The sequence below is a fragment of the Danio aesculapii genome, chromosome 17, assembly GCF_903798145.1.
Source record: "Danio aesculapii chromosome 17, fDanAes4.1, whole genome shotgun sequence".
NCBI classification, from domain to species: Eukaryota; Metazoa; Chordata; class Actinopteri; order Cypriniformes; family Danionidae; genus Danio; species Danio aesculapii.
The window spans coordinates 31,128,478-31,145,717 of record NC_079451.1 but is presented as its reverse complement, the minus strand read 5'-3'; the positions used below and the strand labels follow the sequence as shown (position 1 = coordinate 31,145,717).

The following is a 17,240-nucleotide window of genomic DNA, read 5'->3' as shown; positions in this document are numbered from 1 at the left end:
TTGTGTAAAACAAAACCTGTTTTTGTCTTCTGACTTTATTTACTAACTATATATGAGAGCAATTCCAGCATTATGAATGTGACATTTGCAGTAAAAACTCAAAACATAAATTTACAGAGAAAGCATGTTAACATTATATTGAAACAACTGTTTATTTTTTCCAAAACTACAAAGCAAAGTACAGAGTTATGGGAGCAGAGAAATATCAATCTGTAAACATTTTTTATATTTTAAATGAGGAAAATATTTATGCGTTATGGATGTGACCAAAAAAGTCAGTGAGTTTACAGTATACGACATGCTTTGTAGAAATTCAGTGAATTAAACTGCACAACCCAAACTTAATAAGTATGTGAACATCTACATTTTGTAATTCTAAAATTACATTTTGTGATCCAACAGAAATTGTGTTTTTGAAAAATAAATTAATGGCATGGTGACAAATGTATATGTATTTGATATACGTAGACCTAATATTGACACTGCTATTTTATATTTTAAACATACAGGGCCATTGGAAAACCACACAACTACATTGAAGATGGGAATTCTTGAAACAGAAAGCAGCAGCAGCATGATGAACTCTAAGAGGTGTACTCAACAATTTAGGAGATTCTCTGAGTTTTTATTTTCATTTTTCTAAAGACTTTAGCAATGTAAATTTACCAATGTTAATTTTTAAATTAGGTGAAACCAAAAACTCATGCTACAATTAAAAATAGTCAGTCGTGCCAATAACATGATTCGGCAGACTTCATGGTTTTTCAAATGTTTCCACACATTAATTCTTATTGAGCCAATGTTAAAAGGCTATTGCTACAATTGAAAAAAAAAAACAACATTTTGCCAATTGAAATCATTTAGACCAATAGAAAAATTGACCAGTCACTACTGTAGAGAAAAAAAAAAAAAATTTTTTTTTGGATGGTTTGGCCTTCTCTCTAAAAATCCAAACGTGATAAGAGGTTCTCCTCTTTATCTATCTATCTATCTATCTATCTATCTATCTATCTATCTATCTATCTATCTATCTATCTATCTATCTATCTATCTATCTATCTATCTATCTATCTATCTATCTATCTATCTATCTGTCTGTCTGTCTGTCTGTCTGTCTGTATGTATTTACAACCTTTGTAGAAATGTTCTGCACACGCACATATCTGATAAACAAAACAACCCATACAGGTAAACAATGCAGTGTAAACAGTTTATAATGGCTCAATTTTCTTCAGTTGGAGCTTGAATCAGCAGGAGTGACAATAACAGGGCATGTGAATGAAACAGGGCTTGGCTGATATTTATGGGCATGGAAGGGTTTTACCTTGTTATTACTAAAATGTAACTCACTCCCCATCTTAGGAATTTTAAAACATATCATGAGCCGCGGTGCGTCACATTTATTTTATTTATCCGTCAAAACCGAACAAGATCTGTAAAGTTGCCATTGATAACTTATTTCACAATCATTTTTTTGCAAGCTGTCCGATCTACAATGCATTAACAATAATAACTTTTAGAGATGGATGATCAGCAAGCAGAGGGTAGAGATTATTGGAAGCAAGCTTAATGAACTCCCCTTCAATGCTATAATTCAAGACCTCATCAAATGTTTTATCAGGGAACGAAGGGATGGACAAACTAGTTTCTCAGGTTTTCTCTGTTATATGTGACTTTGACTGGTGCAATCTTCATTTCTTCTTTAGTTCTGAGACTTCACTGCAGGTCTGCTGAGGAGAAAACAATGCTGAAGGTATTATTTTAGCTCATGGAAATTTGACTGTAATTATTTACAATGCTTTTTTGTTCATTTTGCCAACAAATCTCAGTAGCTCGCTTGATCAATAACCTGTTGTGAAAATTATTTCCAACAAAGGGCTAGAATGTTCTTAGAAAATAGTTCAGAAGATTTAGTTCATTTTTCGATGAAGCAGAATCTATTGAAAATAAATATAAAATAATGAATTGTGCCATCTTTATGTTTTTTTTTTAACTCATTCATAGTTGAACGGTCATACAATGGATTTATTATTCAAACAGAGAAACAGAAGTGAACAATTTACCAAATTTTAAATTTTAATTTACAAAAACCGAAGCGCTTGTGAAAATAATAAACACAATTTTAGATATATTTGTTTACATTTTTATATATTTTCATTAGTCGTGAAGTTCAGCCTCAGTTTTAAATGAGTGGAGTTCACATATTCCATGCAATTACACATTTTCTCTATTAAGTTCAGTAATCATATTTCTGTCTCAAATGCCCCTCAAAATGTAAAGATATCTGTTTTATTTTACTTCTGTTTCACAGATAGAGTTGATGCCATACTGGAACCTCGGTGTCACTGTGTTGAGAGGAACATTCAATCAGTCATATGATGTTTGTGAGTTATCAGTCAGCCCCTGAAAAACTTTGTTTGTGGAGAACTAATGATAAATATGCTTACAACAATTATAACGAATGGTGCAATAGGGATTTAAGTATTAAGTTATTCCCTTCAGAGATTTTTTTTATTGGGTTATATTTTAAACAACAATGTTTTAATATATTTATAAAGTTATAAAAGCTTTTTTATTATGTAAGAATTTTATAGTGTTTGTATAGTGATGTTTTTTATGTTCTTGTTGGGGCTGCAATGTAATTTCGTTCTGCATTACAATTTATTGTGATGTTTTGAATTACAAAATAAAGGAAACTGAACTGAACATTGTAACATAAATATTTAGCATTTGTGTGATTTTGCTGTCTTTGATCAGAATACATATTCCATGTAATAATCGTGCTTGGTGTGCATTGACTGAGCTCTGTCTGTCCAGTGTCCAAAAATGACTGCTACGTCATCTTAAAGTTACCCACGGCCAGTGCCTGCTGTCACCGCACTAAGACTGTGAAAAATAGTAATGAACCAAAATGGAATGAAACTTTCCATTTCAGAGTGCACAGCGGTATCAAGGTGAGAAATTCTGTTTTAGACAGTTGCAAAATAAAAATAATATCCTTGATGACGTAAAGCATGAAGTGTTTCTCCACCCTCATTGTTCTTGACTAACGTGACAAATGAGGTTGATTTCAGTAATAGTGGCAATCTGGTTGACAGCAAAGCCATTATACATAGAAGTAATTAGATTAATTACTGTACTTAATCAAACTTTCATCACATTAATGTAACCATCAAAACAGTTCTCATAATGCTTGTTGAATTGTCAGCTAGTGGCTAAATTTGATTGCAGTACCTTAAAAAAATACTTTCTGTGAACGTCTGTAACAAAGTATAGTATTTGTACAACTTTCATCCAGTTTGCCTTAAAAAAATACTTGCCATTTACTCACCCTCATGTGGTTCCAAAAAAATTTTAAAATCTTTCTTCTATTCAACACAAAATGAATATATATATATATATATATATATATATATACACTTTTCTGAAGAAAATGAAGAATGTTGGAACCCAGTAGGCACTAACATCCACAATACTAACAATGTCAATGACTACAGCTTTTTTTGCATCGTTCATAATATCTTCTTTTGTGTTTAAAAGAAGAAACAAACTAAATGACAGAATGTTCATGTTTGGTGAACGTTTTGGTGAAACTTCTTTTTAAGACTGAACTGAATAACAGGAATAGAAATATGTATACAAACATATTTGTAACTGTATACACAGAGATATTTTTATAATTAAAATAATATTTCACTTTGTTAATGTTTTTAATGTTGTCATTTTGCTAAAAAAAATAAATAAAAATGCATACTTGGTATGTCAGTGTTATGTTATTCCTGCCATTGTTTTAGTTGATTCCAGCAAGTCAAAACACTAACAGCATAAAGACAACTTACCTGTGCTCCTAAGACATACTGTATCTACAGATTTTGTTATTGGGGGAGTTTGGAGTTTTTATGGTTTATTAGTTTACACTATTCATCAGTTTCATCCCGGGATCGAAACACAACTCACATGAACAAAACAATCTTACTCCTTATGTACCTTATGCTTCAACCCTAAAGTAGGCCTAATACATGTTTAGCTTTAGCTGGCCCACATTTATATTGCTACAGACCAGAATTTTCTCACAATATTTAATTTTATTTGATTGTTTTGCTTATCTAAAGTAGGCCAAATTCTTGTTTCTTCAGAACATTTTGGAATTCCACATATTTGATGCTGACAAGTTAACGAAAGATGACCATTTATCCACCATCCTTTTCGACATCAGTAACCTCACACCTGGACAAAAGCAGACCAAATGCTTTATGTCAGACGATGAGGTATGTTAATTAGATATTAGAAATATGACCTAAAACATCTCCTTTTATTTATTTATTTTTTAAAGTTGAAGCCTTCGGTGTCCATTACTTTAAATAAATGAATGCATGTCAAGTATAGTCCTATCTATTCATTTATTTATTTATTCCAGAGAGAGGGTGTACTGTGGGTAGAGTTTGAGATGACTGTGAGGTGAGTTAAAATAAAATTGTTGGGATCAATTTGTTGGGAAAAGAACTTAAAAAAACAGTTATAGAGGTGGCATGTCTTAAATAATCAGTGCATATAAAAATGTTTTGTTTATGTTCTCTATTTTTTTTTTCTTCAGCTCTGAGAAGCCTGTACCATATTTTTCAAACGGAGTGCTGATGGTAAGAGTTTTGACATATTTAAATGTAATGGAATTATTAGCGCTCCTAAGAAAATGTAAATATTTTTTCAAGAACTATGAAATATTTGAAAAAAGTTATAATTTTACCATCCTTCCATCAAGTGACATTTTTATATTTTACGAATAAAATATGTAAAACTCTTTGTTCAAGTTTACATTAAACAAAACTGACTGTAATTTGAATATCATTGTTGAATTAATTGTAAAAGCAAAAGCACTTTTTTCTTTTCCCCACTCATTTCTAGGCAGGTCCATTCTGTGCACTGGATGTGAAGATGCAGAAACGTCTGAAGACAAATGGTGAACAGAAGAACATTCAATCATTTCTGATTTTAGACGTCAAAAATTGTACTCATAAAAATGTACATAGACTGTAAAAAATGCTGGGTTCCACGCAATTCTTTCATGTTGTCCCAACACAAGCCGATTAAGTTAATCAATCGTTTTTACAAACCTAAGTGTATTGAACTTAAAAAGTTAAGTTGTCCAAAAAAAATCCAGAATTGGGTTGCTTCAACTCATTTTAAATGCGTAGTTTGAACAAGCAGCAAAATATTTTTTTGACTGTATAACTAACCACAATGTGACATTGATATATATATATATATACACAAGCTTTAAAATGTCAACTGAACTGTTATAACTGAAATTATAACCAGTATTTTAGTGATTATTTAATTCAATAATAAAAATTTACAGTAAATATTGTTCTAAATTAAAAAAAAAATCAGTTAAAGGTGATGAAATAAGAACATTGTAAAAAAATAAGATTTTTTTCTGCATTTACCTCAGTGGAGAACAAGATGATGTTAAAACTGCGAGGCGCATATAAGGAAGACTGTATGATCCTGAGCTCTGATGAAAACTCAAGCTGCTCGCAGACCATGTGCTTTTACATCAACAGAGACCTGGAGACTGAGTTTAGTCTCTTACCCCCAAAAGTGTGTCACCGATTAAACAGATAATCTCAGAAAATGACTATTACCAAATCAAATAAGGAATACAAAATCTGAATCTTGCTTATTTGTTTGCATGTTTATCCAGGCTGGGGCAGAAATGGATGAGAAATATACAAAGACTGCAGACATTTTGTCATCTGTTCCTATGAAACCTTTATCGGCCATACAGCAAGTGAAACTCTCCATGCCTATTGGACAGGTACGTACTGGTAAAATCAGATTTGTATTATATATCTATATAGTTTTCCAGCATAAAATGAAAAGCTAGTAACTAATTGGAGTAATCATTTATTTTAGGGTGAAGTGCATCTAGAACTGAACACAGAGGGCCGGTAAACAATCTTTTCTATAAGTTTCAAATAAACTTCTTTTGCATGCAATTCATTGATCAAAAGTGAATGGTTTTAAATGTGTTATTGATGGTAATTAAATAAGGTAAATCACAAGGAACTACCAGCATTTTCTCAACTGATTCCATGATTCATTCGTGAATGTGTGTTTGTTTTGAAGCTCAGATGAAGAGATGGATGTGCGTCTGGAATTTGATATTCCAGTGGAGGAGAAGAATTTTCTGCTGAAGAGAAGGAAAGTTGTTTCGCAAGCTCTTCAGAAAGCTTTGAATCTCAGCTCTGCACCAGATCCTAGCAAGGCAAGAACACAAACATAAGCATAAAGGCATTCAACAGATGATAGGATAGTGGCCTGAAATACATAATTTTTTTTTTTTTTTTTCTGGGTGGAGTTTGCATGTTTCCATGTGTATATTAAATGAAATGAATCACATTTATAATTAACAGTGCTGTCAAACTATTCATTGTGATTCATTACATTCAAAATTAAAGTTTGTATCTACATAATATATGCATGTTTACCATGTATATTTATTATGTATAATAGAAATGGCACTAAAATTTATTATAAATATATTGAACAAATTTATCTACTGACATAACTGTACAAGAAATGAATTAATGTCACATATACTGTATATGTATATACTTATTTAAAACTACTATGTATATAAATCTTTCGTGATTCTTCAGGTCCCGCAGGTGGCTGTGGTGTGTTCTGGAGGTGGGACTAGAGCAATGACAGCCACATTTGGAGGTCTAAGAGCTCTGCAAAAGCTCCAACTTCTTGATGCAGTCAGTTACATCACAGGGGTTTCTGGCTCTACCTGGTAAATGTAAAATAAATATGAATATAAAAGGCAACACATTCACATTTCCAACTCAAAATCAGTAGTTCCTATCTGTTTAGTATCATAGCTTTTAGATTACAGAAAATAATCATGTCAATATTTTTTTTTCTTGTTGTATCACAGGACTATGGCTTCACTTTATAGTGATGCTAACTGGTCAAACAATGACCTAAATGTGGCTATGGAGTCTGTAAAGAAGGAGATCTCTAAAAGTGTGTTTAGTGTATTTTCACCTGAACAGCTACGGCACTACAAAGAGAAGATGGAGGAGCGAGAGAAACAAGGACACCTCGTATCTCTCATAGACATGTGGGGTCTTGCTATAGAGTACCTCGTCAAAGGAAAGGTACTGGGTCTTTCATATCACAGATGCAAAACTAATTTTGTAAGCATTAAAATGTCAAATTTAAATGCTGGGTGCAAATTATACATTGAGGATCAGGGGGGTCAACTTTTTCGGTAATTAGTTTGTTTAATTTATCCTTCAGTGAATCAAATGTATGCATTTATTTAAATGCCATTTATTAATAAAACATATTTGTGTTTTATGGGATATTTTGTGTATTCTGACCTACAATATCCTCTGATTAGCTGTTTCAGAGGTTACTGTAGGTCAAACTATGCATCTAATTTTATTTTTAGGCTATATGTGGAAACAAACACCTATTTCACAAGAAAAGTGTCTTGTAAACACTTACCATATCTATTGGCGCAGACTGATTGACGTGATTATGTGTTCACAATGGTATAATCTATTATAGGGGTGGTCTAATATATATTTATATTATCTATTATTTTGATTAATAATATTTGTATTTCTAACCCCCCCTGTAATTCGCACTCTATTTAAATGTAATTTATCAATAATTTTCTTCCTCAGAAAAAATTGGGTACACTATCAGACCAGCAGATGGCACTATGTAATGGCCAGAACCCACTTCCCATCTACACAGCTCTCAACATGAAGAACGGCAAGACAGGATGTACCATAGAGACTGGTGGGCACTGACTTTAATTCACTTTGGCTTATGTTATCGCCTGCCACTTCCTTTCCTGCGAAATAATGGTCCATTAAGGTCAAGATTATTATGTTTCTTACTTAACAGATCAATTCTTTGGATTGAGAGCAGCTAAAAGTGCTTGCGTTAGATATTAGTGACGGGAGAAACAAACTTTTGAATCAACAACTTGAATCAACTGTCCCAAAATGATTCACTGTTTCTAAAGGTCAAAACTGTTTAAATGCATCAAAAACTCGAAAGATGACAGAAAATGTAATCTATTCTTTTCTATTCATTAAAAGCAACGGATTACCAAATCAACATGTCATTAAATACAAATTGTGTGTATAATGTTTACACACTCTGCTCTTTGCTCTGAATCACTAGTTTGAAGCAAAGACTTCAACAAGAAAATGATTTGAAATCTTCACAAATCAGCATTTTAAAGGCTTCAATCACTGCTTCTCTTTGCTCTCTTGTCAGAATGGTGTGAGTTCACTCCATATGAGGTGGGATTTACCAAGTACGGCGCCTTCATACCTGCTCAAAACTATGGGAGTGAATATTACCTCGGTCACATGGTCAAGAAACTCCCTGAAGCTGGAATATACTCCCTGTTGGGTAAATAGATGTAAATGCACTAAAGAGTAGGAAACCATAATGAGTCAATGATCGTGACTCATTGTTCTTAAGATATCAGTCAGAATGTGTTATGTTTGCAGGAATCTGGAGCAGTGTTTTCTCTTTGAGTCTGACTCAGCTTTGGACTGTCGTGACTGGAGTGATTCCCTCATGGGCCAGCAAGGTTGGGGACGAAGTGAACCACACAGGTAAGAGAAAAGCAATGAGTTTGAGCACAGGAGAAAATGTCGCCAGGCAATGAAGCTTCTCAAATGTTTCTTTGACTACTGTTTTAGCCTTATTAAAGGGATAGTTCACCCAAATATTTAATTCTTTCATCGTTTACTCACCTTTTGCTTGTTCATAAATTGAGTTTCTGTCTTTTGTTGAACACAGAAAACCAAATTTTGAAGAATGCTGGTAGCTGGTGCCATTGACTTACAGAGCTTTGTTTTCTACTATGGAAATCAATGGGTGCCAGTAACCAGCATCCTTCAGAATATCATCTTTTGTTTTCAACAGACGACAGAAACTCATAAAGGTTTAAAATCACATGAAGGAGAAAACAAATAATTTTAATTTTGAATAAAAAACTTTTTTATGTACTGTAATTTAATGAATAAAATTGAATTAAAATACAAAAAATGAATCACTATCCTGTAACATAAGCCTCTATAGGTAACATAAACATGTGTCAGTACATTTGTTGGCAGTACACTTTATTACACATTTATTATTCATTACATATAAAGATGTACTTACTGTAACTTCTACTTTAGTAGGTCAAAAAGGCACTCTTAATTACTTGCATTTAATATAACTTTAAATTACAGTCAATTATTGTTGTTACTGCAAGTAACGTGGAAGTAAGCAAGTACTGACTGACTCACTTTGACTGGGCTAATTTGCCTGCAACTTCCCATGCTTAAAGGTAATGGGCCATTATGGTCAGTAAGTAATACTGTTCCTCCAATGAGTGTTTACTGTAAATATGTTATCCATGCTTCTCTTTGCTTTCTCTATGTTTTAAATTGTTTTCTGGCAGTGCAATTCATGAGGAAACTTGCAAATAGATGGCATGTAATTTTCACTGCTAGAGGGCGCAAATTCACAACAAACAAATGTGCATTTTGATGACATCGTGACTTAGTGTGGAATCCAACTCAGGTTCATTCTGAAAACGTAATGCTATATAGATTTCCAAAGAGCACCAAATATGTCCTAGGAGGTACATTTGTTTGCAGTTTTTGTTTTCGCAAAACGACCATAGACCGCTGTGTACACATTTTGAGATCTCAAATTTCTCTCGCGTGTGCCATTTGCGACTACTGTTCTTGTGTAAATCCACCAGAGGTTGCTGTCAACTGACTGACTGACTGATCGATCGACCGATTCCCCCCGCTCACCCTCTTTCGTAAAAAAAAAAAAAAGGTGTTTTCAAAAGCACAGATTGGCCCGCCCACCCACTTTCCTAAACCCTGCATCTCAAGTCTACCGACATACATGGTGAGCTAAGTTACCAAACTGGTAACCGAGAGAAAGCCGTCCGTATGGAGGTAAGCGGTCAGCTGGTAAGCATGAAATAGAACGCATTTGTTTTAAAGAAGAAATGCAACAATACTTACCTCTGGCTACATAATTCGTGATCTCCAGAAATATATATGGGGACGTTTTCAGAATGAGCCTATGTTGGTGGAATCATTGGAGTTGTGCTCTTCATTACCTCCTACAGGATTCCTGCAAAAATGATGTTCACAGATGACCTAAACCAGTGGTTCTCAACCACGTTCCTGTTTTTAGAAATAGTTTTTAAACAAATCTTTGTACTTAACTAATTGAATTACGAAATAAAAAATGTAATGATGTCTTCAGTGGAGTGCATCCACCACCGTTTTCTTACTCCATGGTTGAATGGAAGAAGCTCACTCTGTAGATTGTCTTTAACCTCATATAGATGGTCTTTAACCGTTTTCCTACTAGTAAAGAGTTCAGTTTTTTTGCTTATAAAGCCTGCATGTAAATAGCGAATGCACCATGGCGTGATGCAACTGACTATTAAAGAGAATAGGAGATAAGACTCTGATTGGTTTAATGCATGTTATTCCCAAAACACACCCATAGCTCATTAAGAGAAAGAGGACAACCCTTTTTTCCTTCCACCAGTGCAGTTTTGTTTTTCATCCTTAAAATAGCAAAAGTGGATTATAATATGCCCTTAGTGCTTTTGCTCCATCCACATTAGACTTTGTGCTTAGATCATTAAAATAGAGCCCTATGTCTAATCATTTCATAAAACCATGTGCAGATTAAGTAGATGCATAAACCTGGTTTTAGATTTGCATTTGTTTAATGCAAAAAATCCATTATCAATAGACACAGACAACAAACCATCAACATCGAACACGCTTCATGTCAACCCTATGACTGAACTGGCAAAAAAGCTGAGCAACTTTCTAACCAGCCGCCCCATTATCAGCCAAGTGTTCAACTTCCTGAGAGGCTTCCACCTGCACAGGAACTACACTGAGAACTGTGACTTCACCGCATGGAAAGGTCAGAACATCATTTATGCAGTTCAGTTTAGCCTAATTAGCACCATTCCTTCTTTAAATCAATTTAATCTCAATAGACATGGTCTTAATTATAAAGTGAACTTTTCGCAGACACACATCCAGACGCTTTCCCGAACTCCCTGACACCAGCAGATACCACACTTGGCCTGGTAGACTCCGCTTTTGTTCTCAAATCTGGATTTCCTCCTGTGTTGCGCTCTAATAGACACGCAGATGTTATTCTGTCTCTCAACTATGCTTGGGACTCAGACCACTTCAAGGTGAGAGTTGCCAGAAAGACCTGTCGAATTTTGAGGAGAAAAATAATGAGGACAAATGTGATTTGGTTGTTTATGTCTGTGTCCATTACTGTAGATTATAAAGCAAACCCAGGAGTACTGCAATGAACGCAAGATTCTATTTCCAAAGATCGATTTCAAAAAGCTGGAGACTGAGCCAATCAGGGAAGTGTATGTGTTTGAAGATGAAGAGAATCCAGAGGTTCCCATAGTGCTTCACTTTCCCTTAATCAATGTCTCATTCAAACAGTTCAAAGCTCCAGGTGAGTATTGCCATCATTACCTTTAATATTATCATCATTTGTACCATCAAAACACATTGGAGTTCACCTAAAAATAAACATCCTGTCATCATTTAAGGCACGTTCACACCAAGTGTGACGATGATATAGAAAAAATATATACAAAAAAATATACTACACTATACTATAGGAATCATAGAGTTGGAAGTTATGAAACAAGTTTTAAATATTTTAGTTTTTACTGATGATCTAATAAAACAATGAGAGCCAACCAAAATCTATCCTGTTTTAAAGAACCTGCGCTTATAATAAATAAAATGTGGCTGTTTAAAATATCATTACAGTATTGTTGTTGTCTCTACGGTTATCATTCTAAATGAGAATGGACATGTATTCTCCAAAAAGTCTGAATGTCTGAAGAATGTTTTTCTATTGCATTGATATTTAGTGGGATCCAAAACAACTAAGGACCCAACTGACTTTCATTGTGTGCCCCCCCAAAAAAGTTGTCTTTAAAATATCTATTATATTTTATTTATATTATAATTTTCCCCTTAACTATTCAACTTTTAATCTTAAATTGAAATTCTTCTGTGAAATTAAATCAACCTCATAATCTACTGATTGAATATACTACTGCTACTACTAAGAGTGTGTGTGTGTGTGTGTGTGTGTGTGTTTGTGTTTGTGTTTGTGTGTGTGTGTGTGCGTGTGCGTTAGGAGTGAAGCGAGAAGGTAAAGCAGAGATGAAGGAAGGAGATTTTGATGTTGACTTCACCAGAATGTTCTGTCCATTCTCCACTCTCAATCTTACCTATGAGCCTGAAGATTTCCAGAAACTGTCCAGCCTCACCACCTACAACATTCTGAACAACAAAGACGTCATTTTAAACACACTCAAAAAAGCACTAAAGAGAAACAAAGCGAAAAATCCCGTTACAACAAACGTGTCAAAATTCTAGCTATGACTTGTAGTCAGGCTTTGGAGCAGGAGCAAATGGAGCAACTGATGTTCATATATATACTTATAAAGTGATTAATTAAAAGCATAGTTCAATGAAAAATGCCATTGTTCATCATCATCATCGGTGGAGATGCTCTTCTGTGGATCGTCCTTCAACACTGACATTCATATTAAACTGAACTGATTCAGGTTTAATCTATACCAGCATTATACTATACTCTGCTTCCTGCTTGAAATGCTGGTGTTCTATAATCTGAAATGTTGCTATGGCTTTTATTCTATAGAAATAAAGGTGACTTGACATATAAACCTATATATGGCCTACTGTATATTTAAGAAAAAACTCTAATAATTTATATTTCTGGGGAGGCATGGTGGTGCAGTGGTTAACATTGTTGCCCTACAGCAAGAAGGTTGCTGGTTTGAGCCCCAGCTGGGCCAGTTGGGCTTTCTGTGTGGAGTTTGCATGTTCTCCCCGTGTTCATGTGGGTTTTCTCCAGGTGCTCCGGTTTCCCCCACTGTCCAAAGACATGCGCTATAGGTGAATTGAATAAACCAAATTGGCCTTAGTGTATGTGAGTATGTATGGATGTTTCCCAGTTCTGGGTTGCAGCTGGAAAGGCTTCCACTGTGTAAAACATATGCTGGATAAGTCGGTTCATTCCGCTGTGGAGACCCCTGATGAAGGGACTAAGCCGAAGGAAAATGAATGAATGAATGACGTTTTACTTCAAATTTGACTTAATGTATTTAATGGTAAATTCTGATAAAGTCTGTTTTTCTAATTTAAAAAATAGGATAATTCATTTGCTGAAGGAAAATGACTGAAGGAATTTTAATTTCTGTAGATTAGATATACATTAATGTTATACATTATATAAATGCTCCAATAATATTAATCACAATGGTGATATATTTAACTTATGTAGGTCTATTGCCTTACATAAATACAAAAGTATTATAGCTTACAAAAGTTTAAGGAGAAAAATATGTGACTATTAAAAGGGCATTTTCCCAGACCAGAAAAAGATTAACGGTGTTGTGTAGTAGTAGTTAGCCCTATAGTCTACCAAGATGTTAACAATATCTAATAAAGGGGACCTGTCGAGCTCCAAAAATGACAAAAAAAATAAAAAAAATCCAATCAAATAAATAACAATTGTACGTATGAGTGTTCTGTAATCACACTTAGAGTTGTAAGAATTCAGATGTGTAAAATATTCACCAAAATACCTTTCCATATCCAAGATCTCATTTTATGTGCATATAGTTTTAAGTGGCACGTACTCAAAAGATGAGGCTACTGTCAATGTCGAAAGCATTTAAAATGAAATATCTGTAATATTACATAGGCTACAGCAGGACGTACTGTAGCCTATGTAATATTACATGTATTTCTGTTTGCTGTGACTTCCTTGCTAAACTGAATTATAATTGTTTTTTAAATCAAAAGTCTTTCTAACCTTATATTTGTGAGCTGTAGTGTGATTTACGCAGAAGAGTATATCAAAGTATCCATAATTCATTCGCTTACACTTTTGACCACTAGATGGACCTACAGTACTCCTTTCTGGCGGTCATTAATTCACTTCAGACCAGCATTTTCTCCGGTGAACATCGCTCTTGCAGTTTTGCCTCAGTTTTAACAGGCTTACAAGGAATTATGGGAGTCTCTTAGGACGCTGCCGTTACCTGTCATGATTTGCTCAACAGGAGTGACATTGATGCACAATGTTCTCAATACCTCGGGGCGAGTCAGTGTGGAAGTGTGAATGTGTTAGCAGATATAACGAACAGCCATGTTTTATTAATCACCAAGGGGAAAAGCTGCACCTGTTTGTGCACATTTGATTGATTTGCCCTGGGTGAAAAAAGCTTTCGAAATCCACCGAATAGGCTTTTTTTTTCTCGACAGTGAACTTTTGAACTGACATTTATCTAAAGTTGTTTTTCTCAGTTCAAAACGTAGACATTACAATGGTGTGTATTTAAATAAATGCAGTTAATATTTTATCGAATAATATTTCATTATTGATAAAGGTTTTTAGGTTGCAATTTTGCTTTCGGAAATGAGAGATGAAACTAAAATTGTGCTCACAATGGGCAGTGCACTTCCTCTCACATCAGCAGCATAACCTAATTTTTCACATAGCCAAATGAAATATGGACACTGACTAAAAGCTGTTGAGTCATTTGGTTTCCATTACACATACTCTGAGTTATGCTGAGAGGGCTCCTTCTCTCACTGGACATGACTGTTGCAACACAGTCAAAGGGAAGGCCAAAGAGAGTGATTCTGACCTCATGTTAAGTCATACTGACGACCCACAGTTCAAATATGACGGTTCATCATTTTCAAGATCTTTTTTTTTTTTTTTTTTGTAAGTCTATTTCACTACTAGATATGAGCCTTTTTTTAGATGAGCAAAAGCTTACTAGTCTGGGAAATACTGCAACACAAATATTTGTATGTTTAATATCACTCATTAAAAACAAACACCAAAGCGGAAATCTAAATGAGATTTGTGATCACAAGCTTTGTGAAATTACTTTTCAGTGCATAAAAGATGAAGTTATTCGAAAATAAAAACAGAAAAGTTTGTTTTAACAAACAGAGAGCAAAAGGAAAGAAAAGAAAAAACTAAACAGAAGCCATGAGATAGAGTTTTTTTTCCTGTGGGAAGAAAATGATCAAAGAGGTTTTGATTGAACAGATCTTGAACGTCTCACACATGTCCAAGTTTTTTTAATGTTAGATTAAAAGAAAATAGCAAACTGTATTCTCCACAGCGATTTCTGATGTTAGAAAGGGAAGCAGCCTTTCACTTATCAACTGAAACATGCTTTTATTTAAATCAGAACCATGTGACCAGTCAAAGTTTTTTAATTTAATTGTCAATTTGAAGTTGATCGGAAAAAGCAGCAAAAGTTAGTATAAGCTGTAAATACAGATTTTAAAAAGATTTTGAAATGGCCATTACTATGTTTTAACTAGAAAATGTTAATTTTAATTAGATTTTTTCTGAATTTACCATTAAATACATTAAAAATGAAGTAAAAGATAAAGTAAAACAGCATTCATTCATTAATTTTCCTTCGGCTTAGTCTCTTTATTCATCTGGGGTCACCACAGTGGAATGAAATGCCAACAATTCCAGCGTATGTTTTACACATCAGATGCCCTTCCAGCTGCAACCCAGTACTGGGAAACACCCATACACTCTCACATGCACACACGGCCAATTTAGTTTATTCAATTTACCTATAGTGCATGTCTTTGGAAACTGGAGCACCCGGAGGAAACCCACGTGAACACGGGAAGCACATGCAAGCTCCACAAAGAAATGCCAACTGATCCAGCTGGGTCTCGAACCAACGACTTGCATAAATTATTTGTTATTATTATATTATATATTTGTTCAGTCCGCAAATACACACACATATACTGTATTGTACTATATATATATATATATATATATATATATATATATATATATATATATATATATATATATATATATATATATGAGCAATATCACACTCGCAGCAGTGTGATGTGGCTGCACTGGTGGGAGGCGTGCGCCTTTTAGTGTCCCGCCAGTGACGATATTCTGCTGCTATGTGTGATATTGCGTTTATACAACAGTTTGATGGCATAAATGTGTATATAAAAAAGAAAATCAAACACGGAGAGTCTCAAAAGCTTTTTGTAAGAGGAACTACTTTCTTCCGCCATTCTTTCACATCTGACGTCAGAAGAGCAGAAACCGTTGCTCATTCACTAATGTCACTTTAAAGCTAGTATTTGAATGATTCTCTAGCATAATGTCTAAAATGATGATAAAACTGTTGATTTTGCTTACATTTCAAGATTATAAGGCTAATCGGCATGAAATGTCATCTCAGTATACAGTGATTTCCCAGTAGGCTATTTCTCTGTTGTAATCGGTAGATCATAATATTACTATGATATAAATACAGCACTACAACATACAAAAGAGAGACATCATATTAGAAAGTCATTTATCTGTTTAATAATGCTTTGATCAGCTGTAGTTAAAGATTATGCTGTTTTTCTCGTAGAGCTTATTTTGCGGTCTCTATCGCCATCTTATGGTTGGACATCGTCAACCGTCTTTGCTCAAAAACAGGCTAATGGCCGCCGACGCGCTGTCTCTCAGAAATGATAAATATTTAAAAATAGGCACTATCCTTATAAATAAACTGCACAGTTGCAATCTAAACAACTACATTCTCGATTAAAAAAGCCTCAAAAGTACATTATGTTGTCCAACAGCAGCAATACTTGTCAAACTGTAGAGTGTCCTCTGCTTGTTGCTGTATGTGGGCGGAGTAATACACAAGGGTGAAGAGGCTAGATGAGTGCTGTTATTTGCAGAAAATCGCACGGCTATCAGCCAATCAGATTCAAAAACCAGACAGAACTGTTGTATAAAAAAAAGGAAAAAAAAACATATGTATATATATATATATATATATATATATATATATATATATATATATATATATATATATATATATATATATATATATATATATATATATATATATATATATATATATATATACATACATATATTGTGTGTGACATGTTTAACATACTGCTTACAACAACAACAACAAAAAAACATCCATTCATTCATCACTCATTCATTCATAATTCATTCATTCATTTATAACTTTGTTCAAGTTGCTGGGTGTATCATTGAAAAGCATCCATGCA

At 34.1% G+C, this 17,240-nt stretch overlaps 1 protein-coding gene across 1 annotated transcript; it reads left to right on the top strand.

The window, feature by feature from the left end:
* Nucleotides 1-1,580: 1,580 nt before the first annotated feature.
* pla2g4f.2 (phospholipase A2, group IVF, tandem duplicate 2) lies at nucleotides 1,581-12,809 on the top strand. Its single transcript, XM_056476870.1, has 20 exons — nucleotides 1,581-1,753; nucleotides 2,312-2,384; nucleotides 2,818-2,954; nucleotides 4,137-4,268; nucleotides 4,418-4,458; nucleotides 4,595-4,637; nucleotides 4,903-4,957; nucleotides 5,450-5,598; nucleotides 5,702-5,815; nucleotides 5,914-5,948; nucleotides 6,127-6,265; nucleotides 6,660-6,796; nucleotides 6,941-7,163; nucleotides 7,698-7,815; nucleotides 8,302-8,439; nucleotides 8,541-8,648; nucleotides 10,813-10,992; nucleotides 11,103-11,272; nucleotides 11,367-11,553; nucleotides 12,253-12,809. The coding sequence occupies exons 1-20, from the start codon at nucleotides 1,745-1,747 to the stop codon at nucleotides 12,492-12,494; spliced, it is 2,430 nt and encodes an 809-aa protein (XP_056332845.1). The 5' UTR covers nucleotides 1,581-1,744; the 3' UTR covers nucleotides 12,495-12,809.
* The last annotated feature ends 4,431 nt before the right edge of the window (nucleotides 12,810-17,240 follow it).

Excerpts from the sequence above, each read along its gene's own strand:
- pla2g4f.2 (XM_056476870.1), top strand. Across the intron at positions 4,638-4,902 it reads TTTCAAACGGAGTGCTGATG|GCAGGTCCATTCTGTGCACT; the intron begins GTAAGAGTTTTG and ends ACTCATTTCTAG. Across the intron at positions 6,797-6,940 it reads GGGGTTTCTGGCTCTACCTG|GACTATGGCTTCACTTTATA; the intron begins GTAAATGTAAAA and ends GTTGTATCACAG.